This window comes from Solanum pennellii, chromosome 8, assembly GCF_001406875.1.
Source record: "Solanum pennellii chromosome 8, SPENNV200".
In the NCBI taxonomy this organism is placed as follows: domain Eukaryota; kingdom Viridiplantae; phylum Streptophyta; class Magnoliopsida; order Solanales; family Solanaceae; genus Solanum; species Solanum pennellii.
In genome coordinates, this window is record NC_028644.1 from 64,381,626 (window position 1) to 64,405,708 (window position 24,083).

The following is a 24,083-nucleotide window of genomic DNA, read 5'->3' on the forward strand; positions in this document are numbered from 1 at the left end:
AATATACTAATCCTCATTTTTCTCGTCCGATGTTCGATATTCACAATAAACCTCGGATATACAAATTTTGTGATACATAGGCCCCATTATGATGTGTAATCACTCAATGAAATGATGCCATGTGTTAATGTGAAAAGAAATAAACTAAAAAGAAAAAATATACTAATCCTCATTTTTCTCGCCCAGTGTTCGATATTCACAACAAAGCTCGGATATACAAATTTTGTGATACGTAAGCCCCATTATAATGTGTAATCACTCACTGAAATGATGTATGTGAAAAGAAATAAATTAAAAAGAAAAAATATATTAATCCTCATTTTTCTCGACCGATGTTCGATATTCACAATAAACCTCAGATATACAAATTTTGTGATTCGTAGGCCCAATTATGATGTGTAATCACTCAATGAAATGATACCATGTGTTAATGTGAAAAGAAATAAACCAAAAAGAAAAAATATACTAATCGTCATTTTTCTCGCCCGGTATTCGATATTCACAATGAAACTCGGATATACAAATTGTGTGATACGTAGGCCCCATTATAATGTGTAATCACTCACTGAAATGATGCCATGTGTTAATGTGAAAAGAAATAAATTAAAAAGAAAAAATATACTAATCCTCATTTTTCTCGCCCGGTATTCAATATTCACAATGAAACTCAGATATACAAATTGTGTGATACGTAGGCCCCATTAGGAGGTAAGGCTACCTACCAAGGAAAATTTGAGAATTCTCGATTGAGGAAAAAATAATTTCATCTACTACATTACATCCGTTAATAATATATTAAGGTGGTGTAAGTACTGTTCACTATTTTAATATTTTAAAAAGTACTACTTATTCTTTTGATAATGTCAAACCTTTGGGTTCTCGGGATCTGTTTTGGTACGAGGAAATTTGTTTTATCAAAAAACGTTGAGAAAATTTATTTTTAATGTTTTCATATTTTCGTTAGTTAAAATTTTAAAACAATATTTTCATTAAAAAAGTAACTTTCATAAAATGAGAAAAGTAATTTTTCTTTAGAAAATAAAAAAATCAAATTCAATAAAATGATAATATTCATAGTGATTGTGTTTTCTCATTTCTAACGTACATCATCTTTATCTCGTGAATAACCTCATTTTGATGCGTTTATTTTATAATAATATTTATCTAAATTATACATTAAAGAAATTATTTTCCTTTTTTAATTGATTGTACCAAACATAATGAAACGCTTACATGTAATAAAAAGCTAATTACCTTGATTCAACATATTTGTCTGTTGTCATTTTAAAAATCAATAAGATATTACTTTCTCTGTCCAATCATTCAATCAGAGTTGTCTACTATTCTATTTTAGGACGTTTTATAAAATTAGTTTATGTGATAAAATTAATGGATAATTTTATATTTAGTTTCTAATTTATCCTTGTTATTAATTATAGTCTTTTCTCTATTATATTTTTAAGATATTGTATTTATTAGCCTCTCTATTTCTTTTCATGTCATTAGATTTTACTTGTACGTACTGAGAAATTAAGTAAGTTTACAATTCTATCCTTGCTTAATGTTTATTTTAAGTTACTTTGTTAATTAGTTTATATTTTATTTGAACTTTTTTTTTGTTGGAATTTCTTTTTTGAATATAGAGTAATGCAATGGTGAGAATAATTCATCAATGTATAAAGTAATTACAATGGGACATTTAATTACTTATTAGTTTTCATAGGTTGGTCAAATATTTATTTTCAAGACTAATTAACTATCAACGTATAATAGGAAAAATATTGTAATATATTTATTGATTTTATGAAATGATAAGTATTATGAATCAACTATTTATACTAAGTAGGCAATTGGCCATGTGATACAATATCACGATATGGTATCGTGAGATGGAATCAACGTTTGGACATGCGATTTCACGTTGATTCCATCACATGATTCCATATCACGAGATGTGATTCCATATTATCCAAAAAGCATGATATGGAATTACATGGTGATTACATATCATGATTTGAGATATTTTAATACAAAAATTGATCCACAAGTTTATATTTTGTTAAAATAACTTTACATTTATATCTACTAGCCATTTGTTTCAGATATAAATAAAATTTACAATCACATCATTACTTTTTAAAAATTATTATTCTCACTGACATAAAATTTATTATTTTCACCAACATATTGTCACTTTAACTCACACCGACTGATTGTTAAAGTGATGAAATATTTATGGTCGATAAACACGAAAATATAATTGCGGATGATATTGACCAACAATGACTCAAAGTAACAATGTTGGTTCATCTTCTCAGTCACATGATCGAGAAATGCAAGTTCGACTTGAGGAAATTGTTCGTACTATGTGGAAGGATTATATTAAAAACTAATATACTACAATTTATATTCAATTTTTTTATTAAATTAAAGCTAGATGAAACAATTACTTCAGTGGAGAATAAATACCTTTCTAATAATTTATTATGCGATATATAATTTTTTATTTGATAAGATTGAATAAACAATTGGGGCTATTTTAATAATTTTACAACTTATGAGATTTTTGTATTTATGAGAATATATACAACACAAAAAATTTATATTGCATGTCCAAACAAACTTCAATTTCATCTTATAATTCCATATTATGATACCATATCATTATTCCATATCATGATACCACATCGCATGGTCAAACGGGCCCTAAGGATGACATATAAAAATGAACTAAGGGAGTATATTCAAAGGGTAATATAATAAATTAGTCTTCTATTTATAATTTCTTCCGTCCACTTTTAATTGTCATGGTTTTTATTCTTAGAGTCAAACTACAAAAACTAACATTTTAAGATGTATTTTTTCATCATATTGATATGCAAAAAAAAAAATTGCAATTTATAGTACTTTTCATATAATTTTTGAATATCTAAATTTTTTGTTTAAAATATCGAATTAATATAATAGAATTTAACTTTGAAAATTAGTCAAATTAATTTTCGAAAAGCGTAACATAACAAATAAAAGTAAACGGATGGAGTAACAGAGAACAATTATTGTTCAACAGATGGAATACTATCTTTCTTTTAGTTTTGTTTTTGTGTTTATTGCTCCACAAATATAGTCAATAATTATGCATTTAAGAAGAAATCAGACAAATTTAGTCGAATATTATCTTTTATAATTAATGTCATTAATTTCTTAAGATAATTTATGAGTAATTTGCCACCATTCGAGCTATATCAGGCTAAAGCTTTAATTTCCCATTTCCCATTCCTTCAGCATACAGCATACTGCGTTAGACGTTTAACAATAAGTACAAACTTTCCTGGAATTAATTTAAACCAAGTTGGCATGATAAATTAATACACAGTGATTGTATATATTAATGTGTATAGTGTAGTAAAATAAGTGTAACTATACTTATAGCAATCGTAGAGAATAATATTGTGATTGAATAACGGATCTTTAGGAATACGTAATGTGTACAAGCCTCTCACTTTGAGAGGAGTTAAGCAAAATCTTGACATAAAGAACCATTTGAAGTCACCTCACTCGGCATAAAAACTGCCTGATCCTAATGAAGTGATGTGGTGTTAAGTGTAGTTTGCTATGCAGAAAAGCACAACATTGCCTCTATGTTGTTTGGTAATAAGCCTACTTGAGCTGTGTATTATAAGCACACTCAAGTTGTTATATATGTTGAAAATATTGGCCACAGTGTCTTTAACACGCCTCAAGCTTTCATGGTCAAGTATTTTTCGTAAAATTTCCAACAATACCATAAGTTCATATTCATCGCCAATCCATAAGTGATTTGTGATTCTGATCATAGCTGCTTTTAGTAGATCCATATTCTCTTATTGCAATTGTCAATAATGCATTTGACATTCATAGGTGAGTATTATTAAAGCAACTGAAAGAAATAAGGAAAAGATATAAAATTGCAATCCAACGAGATGGAGACTGTAACAAAGTTTCTTCGAGGAAACGATAGAAAATCACACCAATACACCTAAAGAATGTTGGGTTATGGGTCTTTTTCCCTTCCTATGTGGATAAATAAAAGCCCAATTTGGACCAACCCATTTTTGCCCATAGGCCCATTCTTATGAGGCAAATATAAGCCTATTTAGGTCTTATTTTCAGACATAAAAAGAGTTTTTTCAGCAGCCAAAAAGAGAAAAAGAGAGCAGTTTTTCGCAGTCAAAAATTCAGCCCTAACAGCCAACTTCAAATTGCGATTCTCGCTTCGTTTCTTGTCCGATTGAGCTGATTTTTGGACAGCATATTATCTTCATCTCAATCTTTGATTAGGAACTGACAGAGTTGGATTTGGTGGCCTGCAGCTTCAGTTTTGCTGTCGTGAACAGTAGCTGCGAAATTGGTGATTTTGCTCCTTTAATTCTCTAGATTTGGTGCAATCTTATTTTGTTGTTGCTCGTTGTTTGGCACTTGTTTTTGTGGCCAATTTTGGAGAACAATATTGTAACTCTTGGTGATTATAGTGGAGCTTTTGGTCCCGTGGTTTTTTACTCTTCACATCGAAGGGTGTTCCACGTAAATCTTGGTGTCTTGTGTGATTGGTTTATTATTGCCTTGTTATATTTGTTTGGTTGAATTACTTGCTGCCTTACTATCATATTGCTTGTGGTTGTTTGTCTTCTCTTGGTTCAAATCGAGAAGGGAAAGTATAGACTTGGGTATTCTTCCGCTGTTATCCTGTCAGGCATTTTTGTTAGTGCCTTGTCTTTCCCAACAAAGAAATCAATCATCTCACCCCAGCAGAATGGCTGGTAAAACACATTTATTTTCGACAATAAACATGAGCAACATTCGAAGAAAATTGTTTTTTTTTTCCTTCTTAAAACATTGTTGACATTAGACGATCAACCACAAACGTGGGACAACTCAATGTTCCAGGAACATAAAGGTTACATATATATATATATATAGCTCATACAAGCAGATGTCGGGTTAGCGCTAGCCTGTCTGTTCTTCTGCATAGCACCAAACTGCTTGGAGTTTATACAGCGGCAGCTCCCTCAAGTATCTGCAGGCAAGAAAAACCAAAAGTCCAATTAGTTAGTTTGCTGTAAAAGACTAGACTACTACTATAACGGAACAAGCTTATCTTCTTAAGGATGTCAATATTCACCATTTGGAGAGCAAGCACTCCTTGAAGAGAAGTTGGAAGGAGCGATTGGAATTGATATGGAGAGCTGTGTTGTGGAGAAATTGTTTTTGTTGGATCCCTCATCGTCGAGGTTGGACCACGATTCTTTAGCAGTGGGCCATTCGTTAAAGAAAGGGCGCATTGAATGCTGCTCCTCCTTTACTGTTCCAGGTGAATCGATGTCACTGCCAAAGAAGCAATGCTGGTGTCGTCGTTTTGAAATTGTTGCATCAATCATAGGCTCAAGTAGATTAGGTAGATGCATCTCTGTTGAGCTACCTAGCAGCTGAGAATCATTTTTTGATCTTGCCATGGGGCTTGAAGAAATTTGAGAAGGCAATACCCAGGTACTGTCTGTGTTGGTCCCCATCCCTAAACTTCTGACAGTAGCAGAAGCCTCTGAAGATAAATTGTGCTCATCAGCATCAGGAGTAATTCCATGGAGATACCTGTGGTACATTTTGTCATTATGCATTCTTTAGCACCATATGCATTAGCCAGACTACAAGGCAAATTGGCCGGAGGCTATAGTCATTTAACACTACATTGTCATTATTTAGACTATCAAACATAACTCCAGTGCGAAAAACAAGATGATTGTGGGAAGTACAGAATATTTTCAAAATTACATCACTGAGCTCTGCAAGCATGTGTCATGCTAATACCGACAACAAATGTCACGATAAAAAATAAACACACTCTATATGCATAGTGGAATCTAGTTTATGACTTGACAGGTAACCGGAGAATACTTTATTCTTCTTGTTTTAAAATAATAGTGGGAGCCCGTAGAGGAGAAGCCTTTCGTCTATTGCATGCAAATATTGACGCTGCTCCTCCTTGAAAGTACTAAGAGACGAACATATTCCATCTTCCTAAAAACTATTTCAAACTTGACCTGGAAATAAACAAAAAAATTCCTGTGACTCGGTTGTGCAACTCTCTTCCCCTCTGGAATCAGTGCGACTCCCAAGTCCCAAATTCATTTTACAAGATAATAGCAATTGCCATCTAGTAGCATGAAGAGCACATTCAAGGACACAACTTTGCAACCAACACCAGCAATCAGACATGCATTTTCTTGTTACACGAAATTCTGTCTGTGTCAGACATACACCTAGGATATCTTTACCCACCAACGATCTCACCATATATCCAGGATCTAAACACAACTCTGACCTGAAAATTGATAATCCTGAAGGCACACTAGGTTTAAAAGAAATACTTGAGACAAAACAGCTATTTTTGCTCTCCCCCTCACTATCTTTGGTCTTTGTTAATGGTATAGGCTGCATAAGAAAATAAGCAGCCTTCCTCCACCTATTCAGAACAAGACCTTGATAGATAAACGGCTCAATGTGAGAAGAAAATAACCCTAAGATCAACAATAAATTATCAGGCTATCAAATTCTACAATGCTGGTCAGTCTGAAATTAGCAGAAGTGAAAAGATGAACTGAAGACGTAAGTGGAAAGATGAACTGAAGGTGTGCAGGCTACAAAATGGGTCATAAGCCACAAAAAGGGAAACCTTGATGTCATGACAACAGTCCCCCAAGTCCTATATAGCATCCTACTAATGTGGCTTTGAGTTCACATATATATATATCTTACCCCCTTAAAAGAAAAATGACAAAAGACAGAATCTTTTTCAAAACAAGCAGTGTCCAGGATCAAGGCTTGAAAAAAAATTGTTTTCTGCAATCCAAGCATAAGAAGAATTACGGAGGACAACCAAAGTACCTATAGTCCTTGTTATCTATTCCATAGGAGACAGGCTCCATCTGCAGCTTTGTTCCAGTGCTTCCATAATTCAGCGTTCCCGAATTAGCAACAGAATACAATGGCATGTTTTGGAAGCTTCCGCTGCTGCTATTTTGGAAATTTCCTCTTGTATTGCTGCTCCCAGTTGTAATTTGTGACATATTAGTCGACAAGGACTGGGGAGTAGATTGAGATTCCACAGGCTTTCTTGAACGGTTGCGGCCTCGATGCATGTGCCGCTCGCAATATTTGGAGTCAGGATATGCATCTTTTGAGCATCTCCACTTTTTTCCGTCAGTCCTTCTACACCTTCCTGGCTCAGGATCAAACTTCTTCCCATAATAGGAACAATAGCCCACTGTACAAAGAAGAAACAAATCATTAAGCTCCATCATGAGCTAATGCATATAGCTGAAACCACCACCTTGAAAGACGTCCTTTTACGAGAAAAGATAATTAGCCACACATCAATCAGAAATCCATGAAACAGGAGCATACCACAACACAGAGTTGCGGTATTACAAAACCAACATCAAAAGTAAGCACTTCTGTAAACTATTCATGATCAGTTGGGGATGTAGCCTTAGTGCTACCAGTTAAACCAAACCCAATATTTCTGACACGGAATATTGATTGTAAGACAACAAATTAGATTCCGAAGCCATAATTTTAAAAGTATATTGAGTTCATTACTAAGAATATAAAAGGTTGAACTCCCCATTAAATTAAAATTCCGGATCTGCCTTCTTCCACAACAGTCAACAGTATACAACTTAAATAAACACCGGATAAGCCTCTAAAAGGCAAAAAGCTACTACATTGACACAGAAGACAAAGCTAGATGCCAACCCTATATAGACTAGATTATTGATCTTTGCACTCAAAATGGATAAACAGATAAAGAAGTCACTAAACCAAAAAAAAAAAAGGTAAATCCACTACTCTGATCCCAAACAGAGAATAGAAAATGGTAATAATTGCACATCCATAACAAGACAGAAATTTTTCAAGAATGCCAAAAGAAAAAGAACCCCCTTTTCGGATCTGCATGCTTCAATTATACCATCAAAGTAAGCTAAACCTTTCAAATAGATATAGATAAAAATAAGAAAGAGAAGCAAGAACAACATACAGCTTGGATGATGAAAGAACCTAGCTGAGATGGCTTCAAAGCTACGACGAATAGGGACAACAAGATCAGGTGGCACAGGAAGACCTGCCACCAAGTACTTGTATATCATTGCTTGATGCTCCAGCTCCTGCCATTGCACCGCCGTAAATGGCGGCCGGTAACCATACCCATACCCCATTCCCCCCTCCCCTCCACCCCCACCCCCCACTACTGATGTAGAGGTGCCACTCATCTTCTCCCTTCACTAAAAAACTAATCTTTCCAAATTTTACCCACCCCCTTTTTCACTTCACTCAAAAAGCTGCACCTAGAAATCAACACAATATCAGTTAATATACAAACATATATACAGAGAGAGAGAGAGAGAGAGAGAAATGTGTTTTTGTGTGTTGTGTGTGAGTTATAGAGAGCAAAGTTTGTTGAGGTTACCTAAGAGGGGGACAGATCTAGGGTTTGGACAAGCATGGAAGAAAGAGCAGAGAGATAAAAGCTGAAGAAAGAAAGTGGGATTTAATTAGTAGTGAAATTTATAACACTAGTAGTACTTAATGTACAAGACAAAATGAATAGACTTACATTGAACTTTATGGTGAGAAGAATAAATGACAATAACAATATGAATGATGACATTATAGTAGAAGTTTTGTGAAAGATAATGAAGGTTTAAAGAAGGGAGTGTTGATGTTTAAGGAAGCATTGGGGCATGGAGGGGGGAGAAAAGAGGATTGAAAGAAGGGGGACCTTATGGAGTGGGGTAGAATGAATAATGTCTTGTTGTGGTCCAAATGATGTAACACCTCTTTTTATATCTTTCAAAATTTAGTCATGTGAATGTAAACTTTGTCCTTAAGGTTCAACAATAAGTAAGATGACCTACAAAAGATCTTATTCTAGTTTGATATATATGTTTGTTTTTTCCTTTACTTTTTGAAACTCTGTGCCTTTTTGTTTGAGCAAGAATGTGAAATATCTTAAGAAATAAGCTCCAACACATCATCAACAAGTGTGGTGGCATAAAAAATTTTAAAATACTTTTTTAAAGGAACCGAACACAAAGGAAAATGAGAATCGAGAAGGGACGTTGTATAAAACAAAGTAGAGGAAACGTACATTTAGATAAATTTGGGCACAAGTACCAAAAGGATGATCATAATTTCCTTTACGTACCATTTATTTTCTTGGTTATCCACTTTCATATTTTGTGAAATAAAATATTTTATTGCCGTTTCATTTTGGTGGAATAAAAATATACTACGTAACTATGAAAAAAATAAAAGTTTAGTGCATCTGGGTTTAATGAAATTGAACAGAGAGAATGAGTTAGTGTCAAAAATAATGTGAACGTTAGGGAAAATTCCTTAATTAAAGGATACGAAGTAATGGATGGGTTGCTCTCTCTTTTCGAGTTTAATTTTTGAATATAAAAAATATCTATGATTGAAGTATATCTCTCCAAATGACTATTTTATGCAGCACAAATTTGAGTTAGTCGAATTCTAATGCAGATACTAAATAATAATTTTTTTAAAAAAATGTAAATAAATCGCAAACCTTAATTCCATTACGAAATAAGTGTATTGTTAATAAACTTTGGATGAACCATTTGGACTGTGTATCGATAAAATCTCTTATTTCTTTAATGTATTCGAACTATATACTAATTAATTTAGTATTTAATATATTCGAACTGTATATCAATGTATCAGAGTCAGTATTTAATGTATCCGAGCTACATATTATGTATTCGAACAAGTTTTTAATGTATCCGAGCTATGTATTAATGTATCCAAATTAGTTTTTGATATATCTAAACTACATATTAATGTATTTCAATTATTGCGTCTGATTTTTTTAACTTTTAAGAAATTAATGTAATTAAAAATTTATTCAGAATAAATTGTGACTTCATATTAAAACTATTGAATTTATATGATTTACACTCTTGTAATTTGACTTGTTAAAAATGTATTCATGAAATTTGAAATATAAAATCTTAAAAACTATGAAATACCAAGATGAACATGTGAACAAGAGGAATTTTCCTGGTGTTCTTTCCAAAAATCAGAATGGGCTAGGCCCAATATATTTTAGAGGAAATTTTAAAAATAACGTAGACTATAAACACAATAAAATTCTTAGTATATATTTATATATACTAGTTTCTCGAAACGTGCATTACACATTTATCTAATACAATTATTATACATGTGAATTATTATATAGAAAATGTTGAAATTAAAAATATTAATTTTACCAACTTATATTTTATTCATTAAAAAAAATTCATAATAATCGAATAGTACATTACCATCAAACAAGGAATATGAAAAAATAATTATATTACTATGGCCTCGAATAATATGAATATACATGACTTATCCTTAATAATCTTTCAATACGCTCTCATATGAGTAATTACACAAAGATGTAGCTACTTAAAGAAACTATATACATAAGGAAAGAATAAAAGAAAAATATATATAAAAAAGTACACTTAAAAACGAATATAAGTTATAAATTAGTAATTTCAGCACTAATAAGAATAGACTTATAACATTCATAATTTCATAAAAATTAAATCAAAGAAGTATAAATCGATAAATGATAGTAAAAAATTAAACAGATAAGAACAAATACAATATTCATACCCTTCTTAAGACTTTAATTATAACAATATCTATAGTAAAAAGAAATACATAAGGAGTAGAGTTCTTTATGATACGTTCTCCCATAACAAAAAAAAAGTCATCTAAAATGGTAACGATAAAATTATGATAAAAAATATCATTCTAATTACGATAAAAAATATATTAATATTTCAAAACAAAAAAAAAAGTAAATGAAAACTACCTATTGATCAACATCAACACGAGCCAAGTAGTAAAGAAAAAATATTTTCCCATCATACATATGTAAAGCTAAAGATTTTTAGGATAAGATGAAAAGGTGAAGAGTTGTTTAAGTTAATTTTCAGAAGATAGTGATCTTACACATGTGAGAGAGGAAAGATTGTTGTTTTTACTAATAATTTACTTGTAATTACACTAATTATTGAGAAAGGACAACAAATTTAGTCTATTTAACCGTACTAATTATAGAGAATAAAGTATAAACACTTTAACTGTATATACTTTTTAATAAAAAAGTTTTATCTAATTAACAATTTTACTATGTTTAAACATACTCGTTCTTAAAAGAATTAGATAAAACATTTTTATATATAAAAAAGTAATTCCTGACAACTTTCTATGAAATAATATCTAACATTTTTTATGAAATATTTTTGTCTTTCAAAGTTTGACTTTACACTTTAAGTATTTAGTATAATATAATATAATTATTACTTAGTAATTAAATAATTAGATATTTAATGACGGTGTCTAGGTGCATGAATTTAAATATGATTATGTAATATTAAATTAAGTTTATTATTAATATTTAATTTAGTTTAAGGATAAAATAAAGGCAAAATAGTAATTTAACTTTTAAGTTAGGAGCTTTCCACTTATAATTATATATGATATATATACATACATATATATATATATATACATACATATATATATATACATACATATATATATATATATATACATACATACACATATATATATATATATATATATATATATCAATGATCGTATTTGTAGTTTTGCCCTTTTTTGTTTTTGATCCTACAAAACACAATCTCAACATTAAAAAATCTTTTAATTTATGAAAATAATGTGATCACACCAAATTGGTCGTTACATGAAATGAGTCTTTTCGGCATTACCTAACAATGAAATTAAACAATACGATATAATAAAATTTATGTAAATATCAAAACAAACATTATATTTAACCCAACAATATAATACCGTACCACCGATAACAACTATCCAAACAAGGTGCTAAATAAACCACTAAAAGTTAAAAGTAATCCGAAATAAATCACTATTTTAGGAAGTAACTAAAATAGGTTTAGTGAAAGAAAAAATTCCACTTTATTCAATATTTAAATGTTCTCGGTTAGTCTCATATATTTTAATATATAACATAACAATTTATACACTTTATATAAGTGTAAGTTTTTCTTATAAAGTGGAAGAAAAAAATTATATTTTACAAAATGTAAGAAAAAGTTTTACTTTAGGAAAAATAACTTAAATACACAACTATAATTTTTATATTCTCTAATTTTCCCTACTTTTTTTAAATATTACATAATTCCCTTTTTTTTAATTTTAGTGTAAGTTTTTAGATACATTACATTCTCTCTCCTATAATACACATTTACCCATTTTAATGCCTATTTTTTCTCCATTAAAACACTCAACCTCTTAAATCAGTTTTTGAATTTTGAATTTTATCCATTTAAACACTCAACCTTTTAAATCAGCTTTTTGATTTTGAATTATTAAATTTAATTAATTTTAAATAAAAGACCAAATTTTGAAATTTTGAATTTCAAAATTCAAAAAATTTGAAATTTAAAAAAGTAAAAATTTCAGGAAGCAGGACAACTTCTCTTAACTTCTACCGTTTTGTTCTCCATCAAGTTTCAGTTCTTTTTGCATGATCCTATGAATCTTCAGATGGATTCAAACAAAGACTCTGGCTGTAAGAAGCTCAATTAATAGTCTCTTCGGCTGCTTTTCGTAAAGTTAACATTTCCTTTTTGTTCTACGTTAAGATGTAATCTGGATTTGATAATATTTCATTCTTTTACAGATCTGTACAAACTAGTCGTGCTAAACTTGGAAGGGTCTGTTGTTACTGCGTCATGTTTGGATTACCTCACAGGTCTGCTTTTACTGTTTTAATTTCCATGTTAACTTACTAGGACTAGTTTGCGGGACAAACTTTATGAAGTAAAAGAGAATTTTTCGGGGAATTACTTCTCTATTCTGGGATTCCATCACGTTGTTGAAGTTTCTGATAGTTCGTTTATCATAATGCAGCTCTCACTTCGTTGAAGTCGCTAAATGTCAATAGATCTCACCTTTTAGATGATGGATGTGAGAAGTTTTTGGGTAAGTGGAAGACATTTGTTATCTGCCAAAAAGAACTGACTAAAGCAAAACCATTCCACATTGTTAGCCAACCGTTTTATATCTGCAGCACTCAGCAGTTTGAAAGAGTTAAATCTGGGATTTAACAATATCATGGATACATGAATTTGTTGTGTATCATAATATTTTATATGTATCATGAAGTTTTGAAAATTGTTATAATGTATCATTCAATAAGTTTAGTAAATGCGTCATCAACTGTGCTTGATGATACATATAGAATCAGTGTGTACAGTGTTTAGTCAATGCATTGATACATGTAGTAGATATGTATCACATGTTTTGCATGTAGTATGAATTCCTGAAAACTGATATCATGTATCAGTAAGGTATTAGTTGTTTAGTTGATGTACTGATACATGTTTTGAAAATTGTTATAATGTATCATTCACTAAATTTAATAAATGCGTCATCAACTGTACTTGATGATACATAGAGAATCAGTGTGTATATTGTTTAGTAGATGTTTCTGATACATGTATTAGATATGTATCACATGTTATAATGTTTTAGTTAATTCACTGATACATGTAGTAGACATGTATCACATGTTTTTCATGTAGTATGAATTTCTGAAAACTGAAACCATGTATCAGTAAGTTATTAGTTGTTTTATTTAGTATTTATATTTCAATATCGTTATAATTTGTTGTTTTATTTTCAAATTGCAGCCAATGAAGTACAAGATTAAAAAGATACCAACACATCCCATAAGGTTTGCTGTCAATTTTAACAACAATTTCCTAAAGGACAAGAATGTGATCAGATTCCAGGGGGGAGGAGTATCTTCAGCAGACTGATTATGCAAGGAAACTGTACTGCATATAAACACCAGAGGCAGAAGCATCTCCAGCTTCCAAAGACCTTTACTTGCTTCAAATTCATACCCTTAGGTCTTGTAATTAGAGAAGTTGTTGTATTGTCTTTTTATTCACTATGTAAGATTGTTTCTCGTGTTTTGTAGCTGTAGCATGTATAGACTTTTTGTAATTGATAGGAGTGTAGATAGTTATCATCTATTTGTTTTGTATTGAACACTATTGGATGAATAGAGTGCATCGTTCACAAAAAAAAGACAGATATTCAACCAAGCATAACATACATAAAATAAAAGCGAGAAACCCCAATATTCAATTATAACTAAAGAGAAACATTATATATTCTTATTGTCAAATTGACCGTAGTGTACTTTAAGGATTTCAAAGGATTCTTAGAAATGATCAACAATTATTTAAAGAAGCCAGATTGAAAAGATAAATAGACTTCAAAATAGATGATATAATCTTTGATTTTCAAAATTTGAAATTAATATCCAATTACGTGCTGATTTTATGGTGATTAATGATCTGTTACCTTAAATTAAGCTGTTTTAGTAACAACATTAATTGTACCGTTTTTTCCCCATTTTTTTCTCAACAGTTTAAACTTACCATGTATCATTTACCATGTATCACTAGAGTCTAAAGTATCACAGAACAACAAATTTAAGGGATTTTTTGTAAATACTAAATTTATCGGGACAGAATGTAATTATTGAATTACACTATGGGATTCCTTAAATTTTTACTTTACTTTATCAAGTGTAATAAAAAGTTCTATTAAAATGAAGCGTAAAATTTTTTTTACACATTTTATAAAATATAATAAATAATTTCATTATATATTAAAATATATTATCGTAGCTTATTTAGATTCCAAACTCGTTATTTATTATTACCAGTAAATATTAATGAGGTGTCAGTTGTCATGTCATGAGATGCGAAGTCAGTGCGAAGCAGCATTCTTCGACACTTTTGATTCTGAAATTATTATACTCCTAACTCCTATATACTCTCTGTTCTGATTAACCGCTCCATTCTCCATCTCTTGCCGCTTCACTCACCCCCACCCCCTTTTCTCCCACCGGGGCCTCTGCTCTCTTCTCCATATCTAATTCATCATGAGTCTTTTTGGTCTTGGAAGGTAAAGTTGTGATCTTTTTTTTAACTTTTTTGGGAATTGGGTGTTGAATTCTATGTTTTCATTATCTCTGATTGATTTATGGTGGATCTGTTGATCTGGGTTTTTTCTTTGTGTGTTAATATTCTTTGGGTTGTTTCAATTTTAGCTCAGCTAGTGTTTTTGTTTTAGTCTTTTAGGTGTTTCTTTTGGTACTTTTTTAAGTGTTTTTGAATGCTGATAGTTTAGATGAGGTTTAAGGATTTTTGATTTGGATGGCCAATTTGGGGTTAGCTGTGTTTTACTGTGGGGGCTTTGATGATAAGCATATAAATTTAGTAGTTTGTCTGATTTTGACTTGACTTGACTTTGACAGGGAATTGACGGAAGTAAAGAAAAACTTTTGAAATTTGTAGGCTTAAACTAAAAGTTTGTCGAATGTAGTAAAATGTATTTTTTTTCACGTGGAGAGTCGGAATTGAAGAGTTGCTGAAAAAAAGAAGAAAAGGTTCATTCTTTTTTAAACAAATTATAAATGAAAGTAAGACAATAAATTGAAACCGTTTAAAAGAGAAAATCCGGTTTAGCTATCAGCCTCTCTAGAAATAAGGTTCATTCTTTTTTAAACAAACTAATAATGGAAGTAAGACAATAAATTGAAACAACGGGAGTACTTGTAAAAGTGAAAATCGGGTTTAGCTACTCTAGAGATGCATTTGATATAGCCAAAAAGTACAAGTTTCAGTAGATAGTTGTGTGCCCTGTTTAGTTGAAGTTGAAAATGTTAATTGAATGAATTGCCATGCATTTTTTTCATTCTTAATAGGATAAATCAAACTTATCTCATCGTTTCATTTGTATGCTCTATGCTGTGGGAATATTGTAGTATCTCTAAATTTGTTTAGTTTTAGTTTGATCTACGTAACGCTGATTGTGTACTCGGCTCATGCGTTTGCCTGAGCTTTAACTTCTAGTGCACCTTGCTTTCAGATTTGACTGGATGTTGTCTGTAGCCATATACATCTGCCGTCTAATGTATTGCTTGCTCTTTCTATACAGGAATCAGAGAACATTTCGGCCCAAAAAAAGTGCACCCTCAGGGAGTAAGGTTGCACTGTTTCCTAGTCCAGGAGAAAGAATTCTCCTGTAGCTTTCTGTGTTTTTGTACTTATTTTCTGTGTGTTAAATCTTGGCTGCAACATTTAAATGTTGATATCTACAATTTCTGGATATTTTCAGTTGCCAAAGAAAGAGCAAATTTCAAGCGTTAGAGAAATCTGACTATACTTATCCAATTCTCGATGATGCTTAGGCAGCTTAGATTTTCTAACCTTCATACCAATATGCGCTTATGACTGATTGCCATGAAGTTGGGTTTTTAGAACTACAAGAGTTATTCTACTTTGTTTAGATGGTAGCGTCTATGTGAGCCCTGGATGCAAAAGTTATCATTACTTTAATTTTTGGGAGCTTTCAACTTTGTGAATGAGATATATAATATATTGGACGTTAGACAGTTAAGTGAGGGAGTCACTTTGTCTTGTTGTGACAGGGAACTGCATCCTAAAATTATATAACTATGTGGCTAACGAGGTACTTATTTCTGATATAATGATAAATACGTGTTTTTGGTTCACATGAGGTATGGTTTCTATTTGGAAAGGTTGGAGGCATAGATATGCAAACTTCTATTTTAGTTAGAGAAGCATCAAGATGATATGAAATCATTTGAATAGTCTCGTAACTTTGAGAACCATAATTGTATTTGGAGCTCTTAAGGCTCATCTCAGCTTCAAACTTTGACACGGTAAGATTTGATTCAGTAGGCTAGTTCCATAGTCTAGACTCTTAAAGAGTATTGCATGCTATGAGTTTAGACCCTTGTGTCAGACATTGACTTGTAACCAGTTCAGATATGTCTAAAGATACACAATAGGTTGAGTAGCACTGTTCAGCAAGTCTTCTTGCTAGTTTATCAAACTTCCGAGACATTTTTAATATGGTCTTAAATGTATCAACAAGCTGTGGAGTAGAAGAACAGTATTTTGTCCTCCTGCATACAGTTTTTTTTTTTAAAATGTATTAATTAGGTCATCTTCCTTAATTTCTCTCCTTTTGTGCAATAACAGGGGGCACAGTTAAGGAAGCATATTGATGCCACATTGGGTAGCGGAAACTTGAGAGAGGCTGTTAGGCTCCCGCCTGGAGAAGATATTAACGAGTGGCTTGCTGTCAACAGTACTCTTTCACCCTCACCTTTCTATCTTTCATGCATGTGCATATCAGTAGCTAGTGCCCTAATTTTAGCCCTATTTTGTGGCTAAGGTTTCTCAGACACAAACCGTATTATTGATGTGTTCACTATCACCCTCGAGCTGCAGGTCTAATCTGTGGCTGAAGAAGAGTTTCTCTAAATTTACAAAAAGAAATAAAGTGGATGTTAAAAATGAGAAAGAAAGATTACCCATCTATCCCAAACTTACTGCTCTACTTTCTTTTGATTGTCCCCAAACTTTGTCACTTCTCTGAAAAGGTTCTCTACAATCTTTTGTACCTTTTCAATATATAATACTGCAAGAGATCACACATATGACTTTTTTTCCTGAAATGGTAAATGTTATTAATGTCAAAACTAGCAATAATAAAGTGTTGTGATAACATCCAAAAAGTTAGGGGAAAGAAAACCCTGGGTATCTATACAAAAGATCCAATGAATTGTAACAGGGTATCATTATCCTCTATCTGCCATTCCCTTCTATACCAAGTTATGAACAAATTTGATCTTCGCGATTGAGTTGTTCCTCGCTTCAAAGAACCTCTGGTTTCTTTCTTTCCAGACACACCACCAAATGGTTGCTGCCATTGTGTTCAAATCTAACAGAAATTCCATTTCATCTGAGGTTTATTCTCCATGGTTTAGTATCTTTTATTCGAACAGAAAGCTTCAACTTTTCTCTTGTACCCATGCCTTGTTGAATTAGGTTGGTAAATGTGATCTGGGGTGTTGCAGGAGTGTTCAACATGTTGAATGGTTAGTTCTAGGTAACAGGTGTTGTAAAGAATGCGGATAGGTTGTAAACAGATGTGAGTACTGCTATAGTACTAACAAATTTTAAATTATGTAGTAGCTTGATCTCTATTTTTCAGCATCCAAATGCCACATGAACATACCATACCTAAGGAGTTCCACCAAGTGTTATTAATTCACATTTTGTACAACAACTTTTGATGATTTGCTTACTAACAGTAGAATTTTTAATGATGTTTGAAGGCTGGTACAAAGTAAAATGAATTGCATAGCAGAAAGAATTCTAGATAGAAACTTTCATGCTCTGCTTACATGTGATTCCCTTTGAAGCCAATTGTGAGAACAGAGTGCTTCATATACTATGTTATCATTGCTCTCATAATGCTCACACACACATTAATTTTGTTTCTTTGGTGAGTTGTTGCTATTATTGAATCTAAATTTCAAAACTGAATGGAGGCTTTATCTTGCAATATCCAGCTGTCGATTTCTTCAACCAGGTGAATCTGCTTTATGGCACGTTGACCGAGTTCTGTACACCAGAGAACTGCCCTACAATGACTGCAGGCCCCAAGTATGTTTCAGTAAATGATTGCTTTGATGATACCTGTGCAAAGTACTATATGCTATGTAGTCCAGTGATGTATTAGAATAATGAGTAATCATTTAGATACTCGCTGATTATATATCAAAATGTTGCTTCCCTGAGAAATATTTGAGAAGGATTATAATTATATTAGTCATTACCTCATTTCTTTCTCTAGTTGGTTTTTGTACTTCCATTGATGATTTCGTTACTAATTTGGTGAATGTTCTACAGTTTAGCAAAGCTATCCTCTAAGTGGAGTTTAACTTATTTAGGTTCTCATTTAGATGCTAAAAAACTAGAAACATGTAAATCCTTCCACAAGGTTTGCAATTTGACCACCTATGTGAAATTACCTTGAATTCAGTTGAATGTGTTTCTGTTAGAAAGATTTAAAGCCATGTATGTTGCTCATGAGAATGTCCTTTGTTTATTTTTCTTGGGCTGACTTAACTGGATCATCTTGTTGGAAGTTAGCAGGCGTTCTGGAGCATTGGTTATTTCATCTGTTGTCCGCATCCGTGTGTCATTCTGCTTACTGGTCTAGAAAGTTGATACAAGCATTCTAATGATTATATTCATCTTGTCGTGAATCAAACAACTTTAAATTTTCTTCCCGTCTATAATGAGTTGTGCTGTTCTTCTTCTACCATTTTTCTAATATATGATATCTGTATAGCGTTGTGCTGTTCTTCTTCTACCATTTTTCTAATATATGATATCTGTATAGCGTTCCATTCCACCATTTCTGCCAGAACAAGACATACCTGAAACAGGAAAAGAAGAAAAATGTAGGACTGGGATTGTATTGGAGCTAACAGTCTGTTCCATTGTAATTCTGCATCTTCTTGATGAATTTTCTAATACATTTTAATTGCTTCCCCAAAATTAAATATATGTAAGGATTAGAATTTGGTAAGACAATAAAAGGTCTAGTTTCGAGAAAATTTTACTTCTTTTCTTGTATGAAGTATGGTGAGGGAAAGAGTGGGTAATGACGTAAATGTGGTTGTTTCTTGCACTCTTTTACGCAAAGATGTCATTTAATGGAGATGTCTGCCTGTTAAATGATCATGGGTGGGTGTGAATTCTAGGTTTCAGCCACAATACTCTGCCTTCAGCTATTTGACAAATTTGCTTCAATACCATCACGAGTGCCGCAATATTTTGGAACGTCCAAGCAACATGGATCTTGTCAGAGAAATGCGGATGGTGAATTTTAGATTGTACCAAATCAGAAATGATTAAATCTGGCAAAGGGTCTAAGTAGCATACATACATAAAGGATAAACTTAGAGAAGATCGTTTAAAATGGTTTCTCCATGTCCTGTGTAGACCTCCATATGCATCGGTATATAGATGCCACGATAGGACGATTGAAGATGATAAAAGGGGATGAAGTAGATTTAAAATCATATTGAAGGAAGATGTTTCAAAGACTTGCTATCTCTGAGAATCAATGTGAATTTGAATAAGAAAGAACACAATGAAGATATAGGATGTATATAGGTGACAACAACTATATGAGAGTAAGATATAGGATGTATATAGGTCACTTTATTTGAAAATCGGTTTTTGAATTCCGAATCCGTCTTGAAGTTTGTATTTCAAATTTGGATCACTGCTATAACCTGTTTTCCTACTCGCTTTTCACCTTGGAAAATTGTATTCAAGTACATTCAAGAAGGAACATTATTCCATATATACTTTGCAGGAAGTATAACCAAACAGAACTTCCATCTTCAACTCCAACAACAACAACATACCCAGTGTAATTCTACAAGACCAGTGGGGTCTGGGGAGGATAGTGTGTGCAATACCTTGCCCTACCTTAAAAGGAAGAGAGGCTTTTCCGATAGACTAAATTCCAACTCCAACTCCATATATTCCAAATAAAATAAAAGATACTTGGAATCTATGGCCAAACACCGGGGATAGAGGTTATGGACCCTTCTTAGTTAGAAGTAAATTCTTTCCGGTAAAGAGTGAGTTTTTACCATGAAGAGGGGAGAAGAATACAAATTGATGGTTTTGATGAATGGAGGAAAAAAACAAAAAGGAAGTCTTGCTTTTTTTTTTCTTCTTTTTTCATGATATATTTTTTCCGCACTCTTGACTTCCATTAGTTATTGGTGAATTGCAGTTTCTGCTGCTCTTTTATATGGAAATTTGACTAATTTGCGGTTATGTTATCCCTGTGAATTCTCATTCCTCCTTACTTAAGTCCAACTTTAATTATGATAGTCTGAACCAAATTAAACCCAAAGTTTGTTATGGTGTTATTTTTGATGTTTCAAGAGAAGAAAAATTCAGATGGTGTTTCCTGACTTCTTCACATATTGATTTCAGATACGAGTACAGGTGGGCTGATGGAGTACAAATTAAGAAGCCTATTGAAGTTTCGGCTCCAAAATATGTTGAATATTTGATGGACTGGATTGAAACTCAATTGGATGATGAATCTCTATTTCCTCAAAGGCTTGGTAATTATACTGGTCTTTAATTGGAAAGTAATAACATGCTATTTTACTGTACATTACAGGTGCGATCAATGTACACAGTTTCTACTTTTGAGTGTATTAAAATTTGACCCTCATCTAAGATATATTTCACACGTTTCAAGAGTACAATCATTTTATAATTCTATGTCAAAGTATCATTGAATTGTTCCACATCAAACCATCTCTAAAAACTACTCTATTATCATTCTTTTTTTCTACTCTGTTATCTTTCTGCGTATATTGTATCGGTCTGCTTTTGATAAGTGGTTTTTCAACTTATAAAAATAGTTACTAGTATAATATGAAAGTCTAGCTTCTTGGTCTTCAGGCGGTCTGAAGTTGTATTGGACAAAAAGATCTTAAAGAGTCCCCTTTCCTGAACATCCCCCCAAGAAAAAAAACAATTACGTTGCTTTAGTCATTTACTTTTTAATTAGTCTTGTTGGGTGGGGTGTGTGTGTGGGGGATAGTGTGGTGCCAGACTGTGGGCTTGGAGATGGGTTGGTGGGATGAGGTATTCTGGCTTTATTGATATCTTATTCTCTTTCCATATTAGTTTGGAGAATGCTAATGTCTTTGTTCTTGATTCTCTGTGCTAAATTTTGTAGGTGCGCCATTTCCACCCAACTTCAAGGATGTTGTCAAGACAATTTTTAAGCGTCTCTTTCGTGTGTATGCACATATTTATCATTCCCATTTTCAGAAAATTGTGAGTCTTAAGGAGGAGGCCCATTTGAATACGTGCTTTAAGCATTTCATACTCTTCACCCATGTGAGTTATCTGAATCTCTTACTTGTACACATTACTAGTATATCTTTCTTCCAAAGTTTGAAAACATGTTAATTGCATGTATATGTCCAAATTATTGATCAAATTAATGTCGTGTTATCTTTGTTTTTTTTTTCTGGTCGTCTGTTAAACTTTTCAAAGGATTATGTATAGAAAATCAAAGAATTGATATCCCAGTACACAACTGAGGGGATTTTTTTGGTCTTACTATGGAAGTCCATCATTCACTAGTTTAGTGATTCTTGTTTGTTGCTGAACGAAGGTACTATTGATCACGAGGAAACAATTTTAAGCTTCAATAATGGATTGCTCTCAAATCTAGAAGGAGTAGAAGATCTTGAATATTTATTTAAAAAATGTCATTTAAAACGAATGAGTGAGGATATGTATGATTAAGTTTATAGCTCTCGTCTCATATTGGTCAAGGTGCCCCGAGGGCTTAGATCAAGTGGCAAAGGTTGAGTATTCGTGATGTAAACTAGATATTCGAGCCCCGCGCCATGTGAACTGAACTTAGTGTTTAAGTGAAGAAGTGTATAGGGGTGGACCCGTTACCCAGAGTTTCAAATGTTGAGGTATGTTGACCCAGATTTCTCAGTTAAAAGAAAAAGAGAAGTATTTATGAAGGCAATACCTTTAAATATAAATGCAGGTCATGTTCCAGATTAATTTGTTCTAACGATATTTTTAATGTTGAACTTGGTTAATTGCTTCTCTTTTAGGACTTCTGCTCAGTTAAATTACTAATATATTCTCTTTAATACTGAAAAGAGTGAATAATGTTTGTTGTTGAGAATAAGAACATACTACTTTGTTGTCATTATAATACCATAACTGATAGTTGTTGGGCCATGTGCATGGAGGGAATGATCTTACAGATTCATTTCCTAGGAAGTTGGGTAGATAGGAGGTGTGGAAGTCTTGTTTGCATAATAACACCTTTCAAACAAAGGTTACTCAGGTGTGGACTCTGGTTTAACTCTAAATAACCCTCGTGAAAAAGACGGGCACTCTGTGAGGTGTTGGACGTAGAAGCTAGGGAGGTTAGTAGAAACCTGGTTTGCAAGAAGAGTAGTAGTTTTCTGGTGTATATAGGGAAAAGGGAAGACGGAAGTAATTCCAACTCCGAGATGTGTTGGTTGACAATTGACATTAGCCATTCCCTGACAGACGTATTTTGATATTTATTTTCAACAGGCAAGTTTTTAATTGTTGTAAGAGAGCAGAAAGTATGAACTTTTCCATCACTAGATTAAGATGTGGGAGAAATGTAATTTTCCTGGAGCCTACTTCTTTTATTCTGATTTGCATCTTTTTTCCTACTAGGAGGGGATATTAAGGAGCGGAACTTTTGACTTTTGAGGGTTACATCTTCCGCGTAGGACCTGAATCACACCCCTCTAGTCCTTAAATTTTGGATAGCGCTTCCTTCTCTTGCTATCCCCTTATAAACAACAAAGTTTCTAGCTCTACCTTATTTACAAAGAATGAAAATTGTCGCTAGGAAGGAACAAAGATGCTCAAAAGCTTTTGGTTTTTTTGTTCGAAGGAGGTTATGCGAGTTGCTCTTGAGGACATAGGTTTTGCTGTACGTTGTCATCGTGCAACATAAGTTGTTCCGTTTATGGAGTTGACTGATAATTGTATGTTTATCTTGTAGGAGTTTGGACTGATTGACAAGAAGGAACTGGCTCCACTCCAAGAGATTATAGAATCCATCATCGTCCCATACTGAACAATCGTGATATTTCACTGTGCTGCTAAAGCTGGAACTAAATAGTGTAATGTAATGCAATAAAGTCTCTCGTGGTCATCCAAAGTGTATAGCCTCAGCTGACAATTTGAAGTGTCTATGAATGTATAATGGTTGTAGCTTTTTCTATATTGCTTTCAAGCAAAGTGCTTTTGTGTATGACTAAACAAAGACCAAACAGATGGAACCTGGAGTTGAGAAATCGTCTTTCTATCTTACAAAGGTAGGGGTAAAATTTGCGTACATTCTACTATTCTCTCTAGACCGCATTTGTGGGACTACTATGCTATTGTTGAAGATATTGCCATTTTTAAAAATATATTTTTTTGGTTGACATATCATATAACGTTGCTCGGAGCCCC

General features: G+C 32.5%; 2 protein-coding genes across 3 annotated transcripts; one reads left to right on the forward strand and one right to left on the reverse strand.

Moving 5' to 3' along the window:
• Positions 1-4,767: 4,767 nt before the first annotated feature.
• LOC107027159 (growth-regulating factor 4-like) lies at positions 4,768-8,803 on the reverse strand. Of its 2 annotated transcripts, XM_015228340.2 has the most exons (6): positions 8,648-8,803; positions 8,501-8,561; positions 8,072-8,378; positions 6,919-7,297; positions 5,159-5,625; positions 4,768-5,053 (listed from the first exon to the last, which is right to left on the reverse strand). In XM_015228340.2, the coding sequence occupies exons 3-6, from the start codon at positions 8,301-8,303 to the stop codon at positions 5,046-5,048; spliced, it is 1,086 nt and encodes a 361-aa protein (XP_015083826.1). In that variant the 5' UTR covers positions 8,304-8,378; positions 8,501-8,561; positions 8,648-8,803; the 3' UTR covers positions 4,768-5,045. The 2 variants fall into 2 exon arrangements, with proteins under 2 accessions (XP_015083826.1, XP_015083827.1); XM_015228341.2 differs by lacking the exon at positions 8,501-8,561 and having other exon boundaries at positions 8,648-8,798.
• A 6,069-nt stretch (positions 8,804-14,872) lies between these two features.
• Positions 14,873-24,038, forward strand: LOC107029119 (MOB kinase activator-like 1A). Its single transcript, XM_015230443.2, has 7 exons — positions 14,873-15,087; positions 16,123-16,171; positions 17,193-17,301; positions 18,572-18,665; positions 21,027-21,160; positions 21,787-21,950; positions 23,629-24,038. Exons 1-7 carry the CDS (start codon positions 15,065-15,067, stop codon positions 23,701-23,703), a joined length of 648 nt encoding a protein of 215 aa, XP_015085929.1. The 5' UTR covers positions 14,873-15,064; the 3' UTR covers positions 23,704-24,038.
• Positions 24,039-24,083: the final 45 nt, after the last annotated feature.

Coding starts and splice junctions, on each gene's coding strand:
- LOC107027159 (XM_015228340.2), bottom strand. CDS start 8,303: ATGAGTGGCACCTCTACATCAGTAGTGGGGGGTGGGGGTGGAGGGGAG. Junction 7,298..8,071: donor GTTCTTTCATCATCCAAGCT/GTATGTTGTTCT, acceptor TTCTTTGTACAG/TGGGCTATTGTTCCTATTAT. Junction 5,626..6,918: donor ATAGATAACAAGGACTATAG/GTACTTTGGTTG, acceptor AATGTACCACAG/GTATCTCCATGGAATTACTC.
- LOC107029119 (XM_015230443.2), top strand. CDS start 15,065: ATGAGTCTTTTTGGTCTTGGAAG. Junction 16,172..17,192: donor GTGCACCCTCAGGGAGTAAG/GTTGCACTGTTT, acceptor GTGCAATAACAG/GGGGCACAGTTAAGGAAGCA. Junction 21,951..23,628: donor ATTTCATACTCTTCACCCAT/GTGAGTTATCTG, acceptor TTTATCTTGTAG/GAGTTTGGACTGATTGACAA.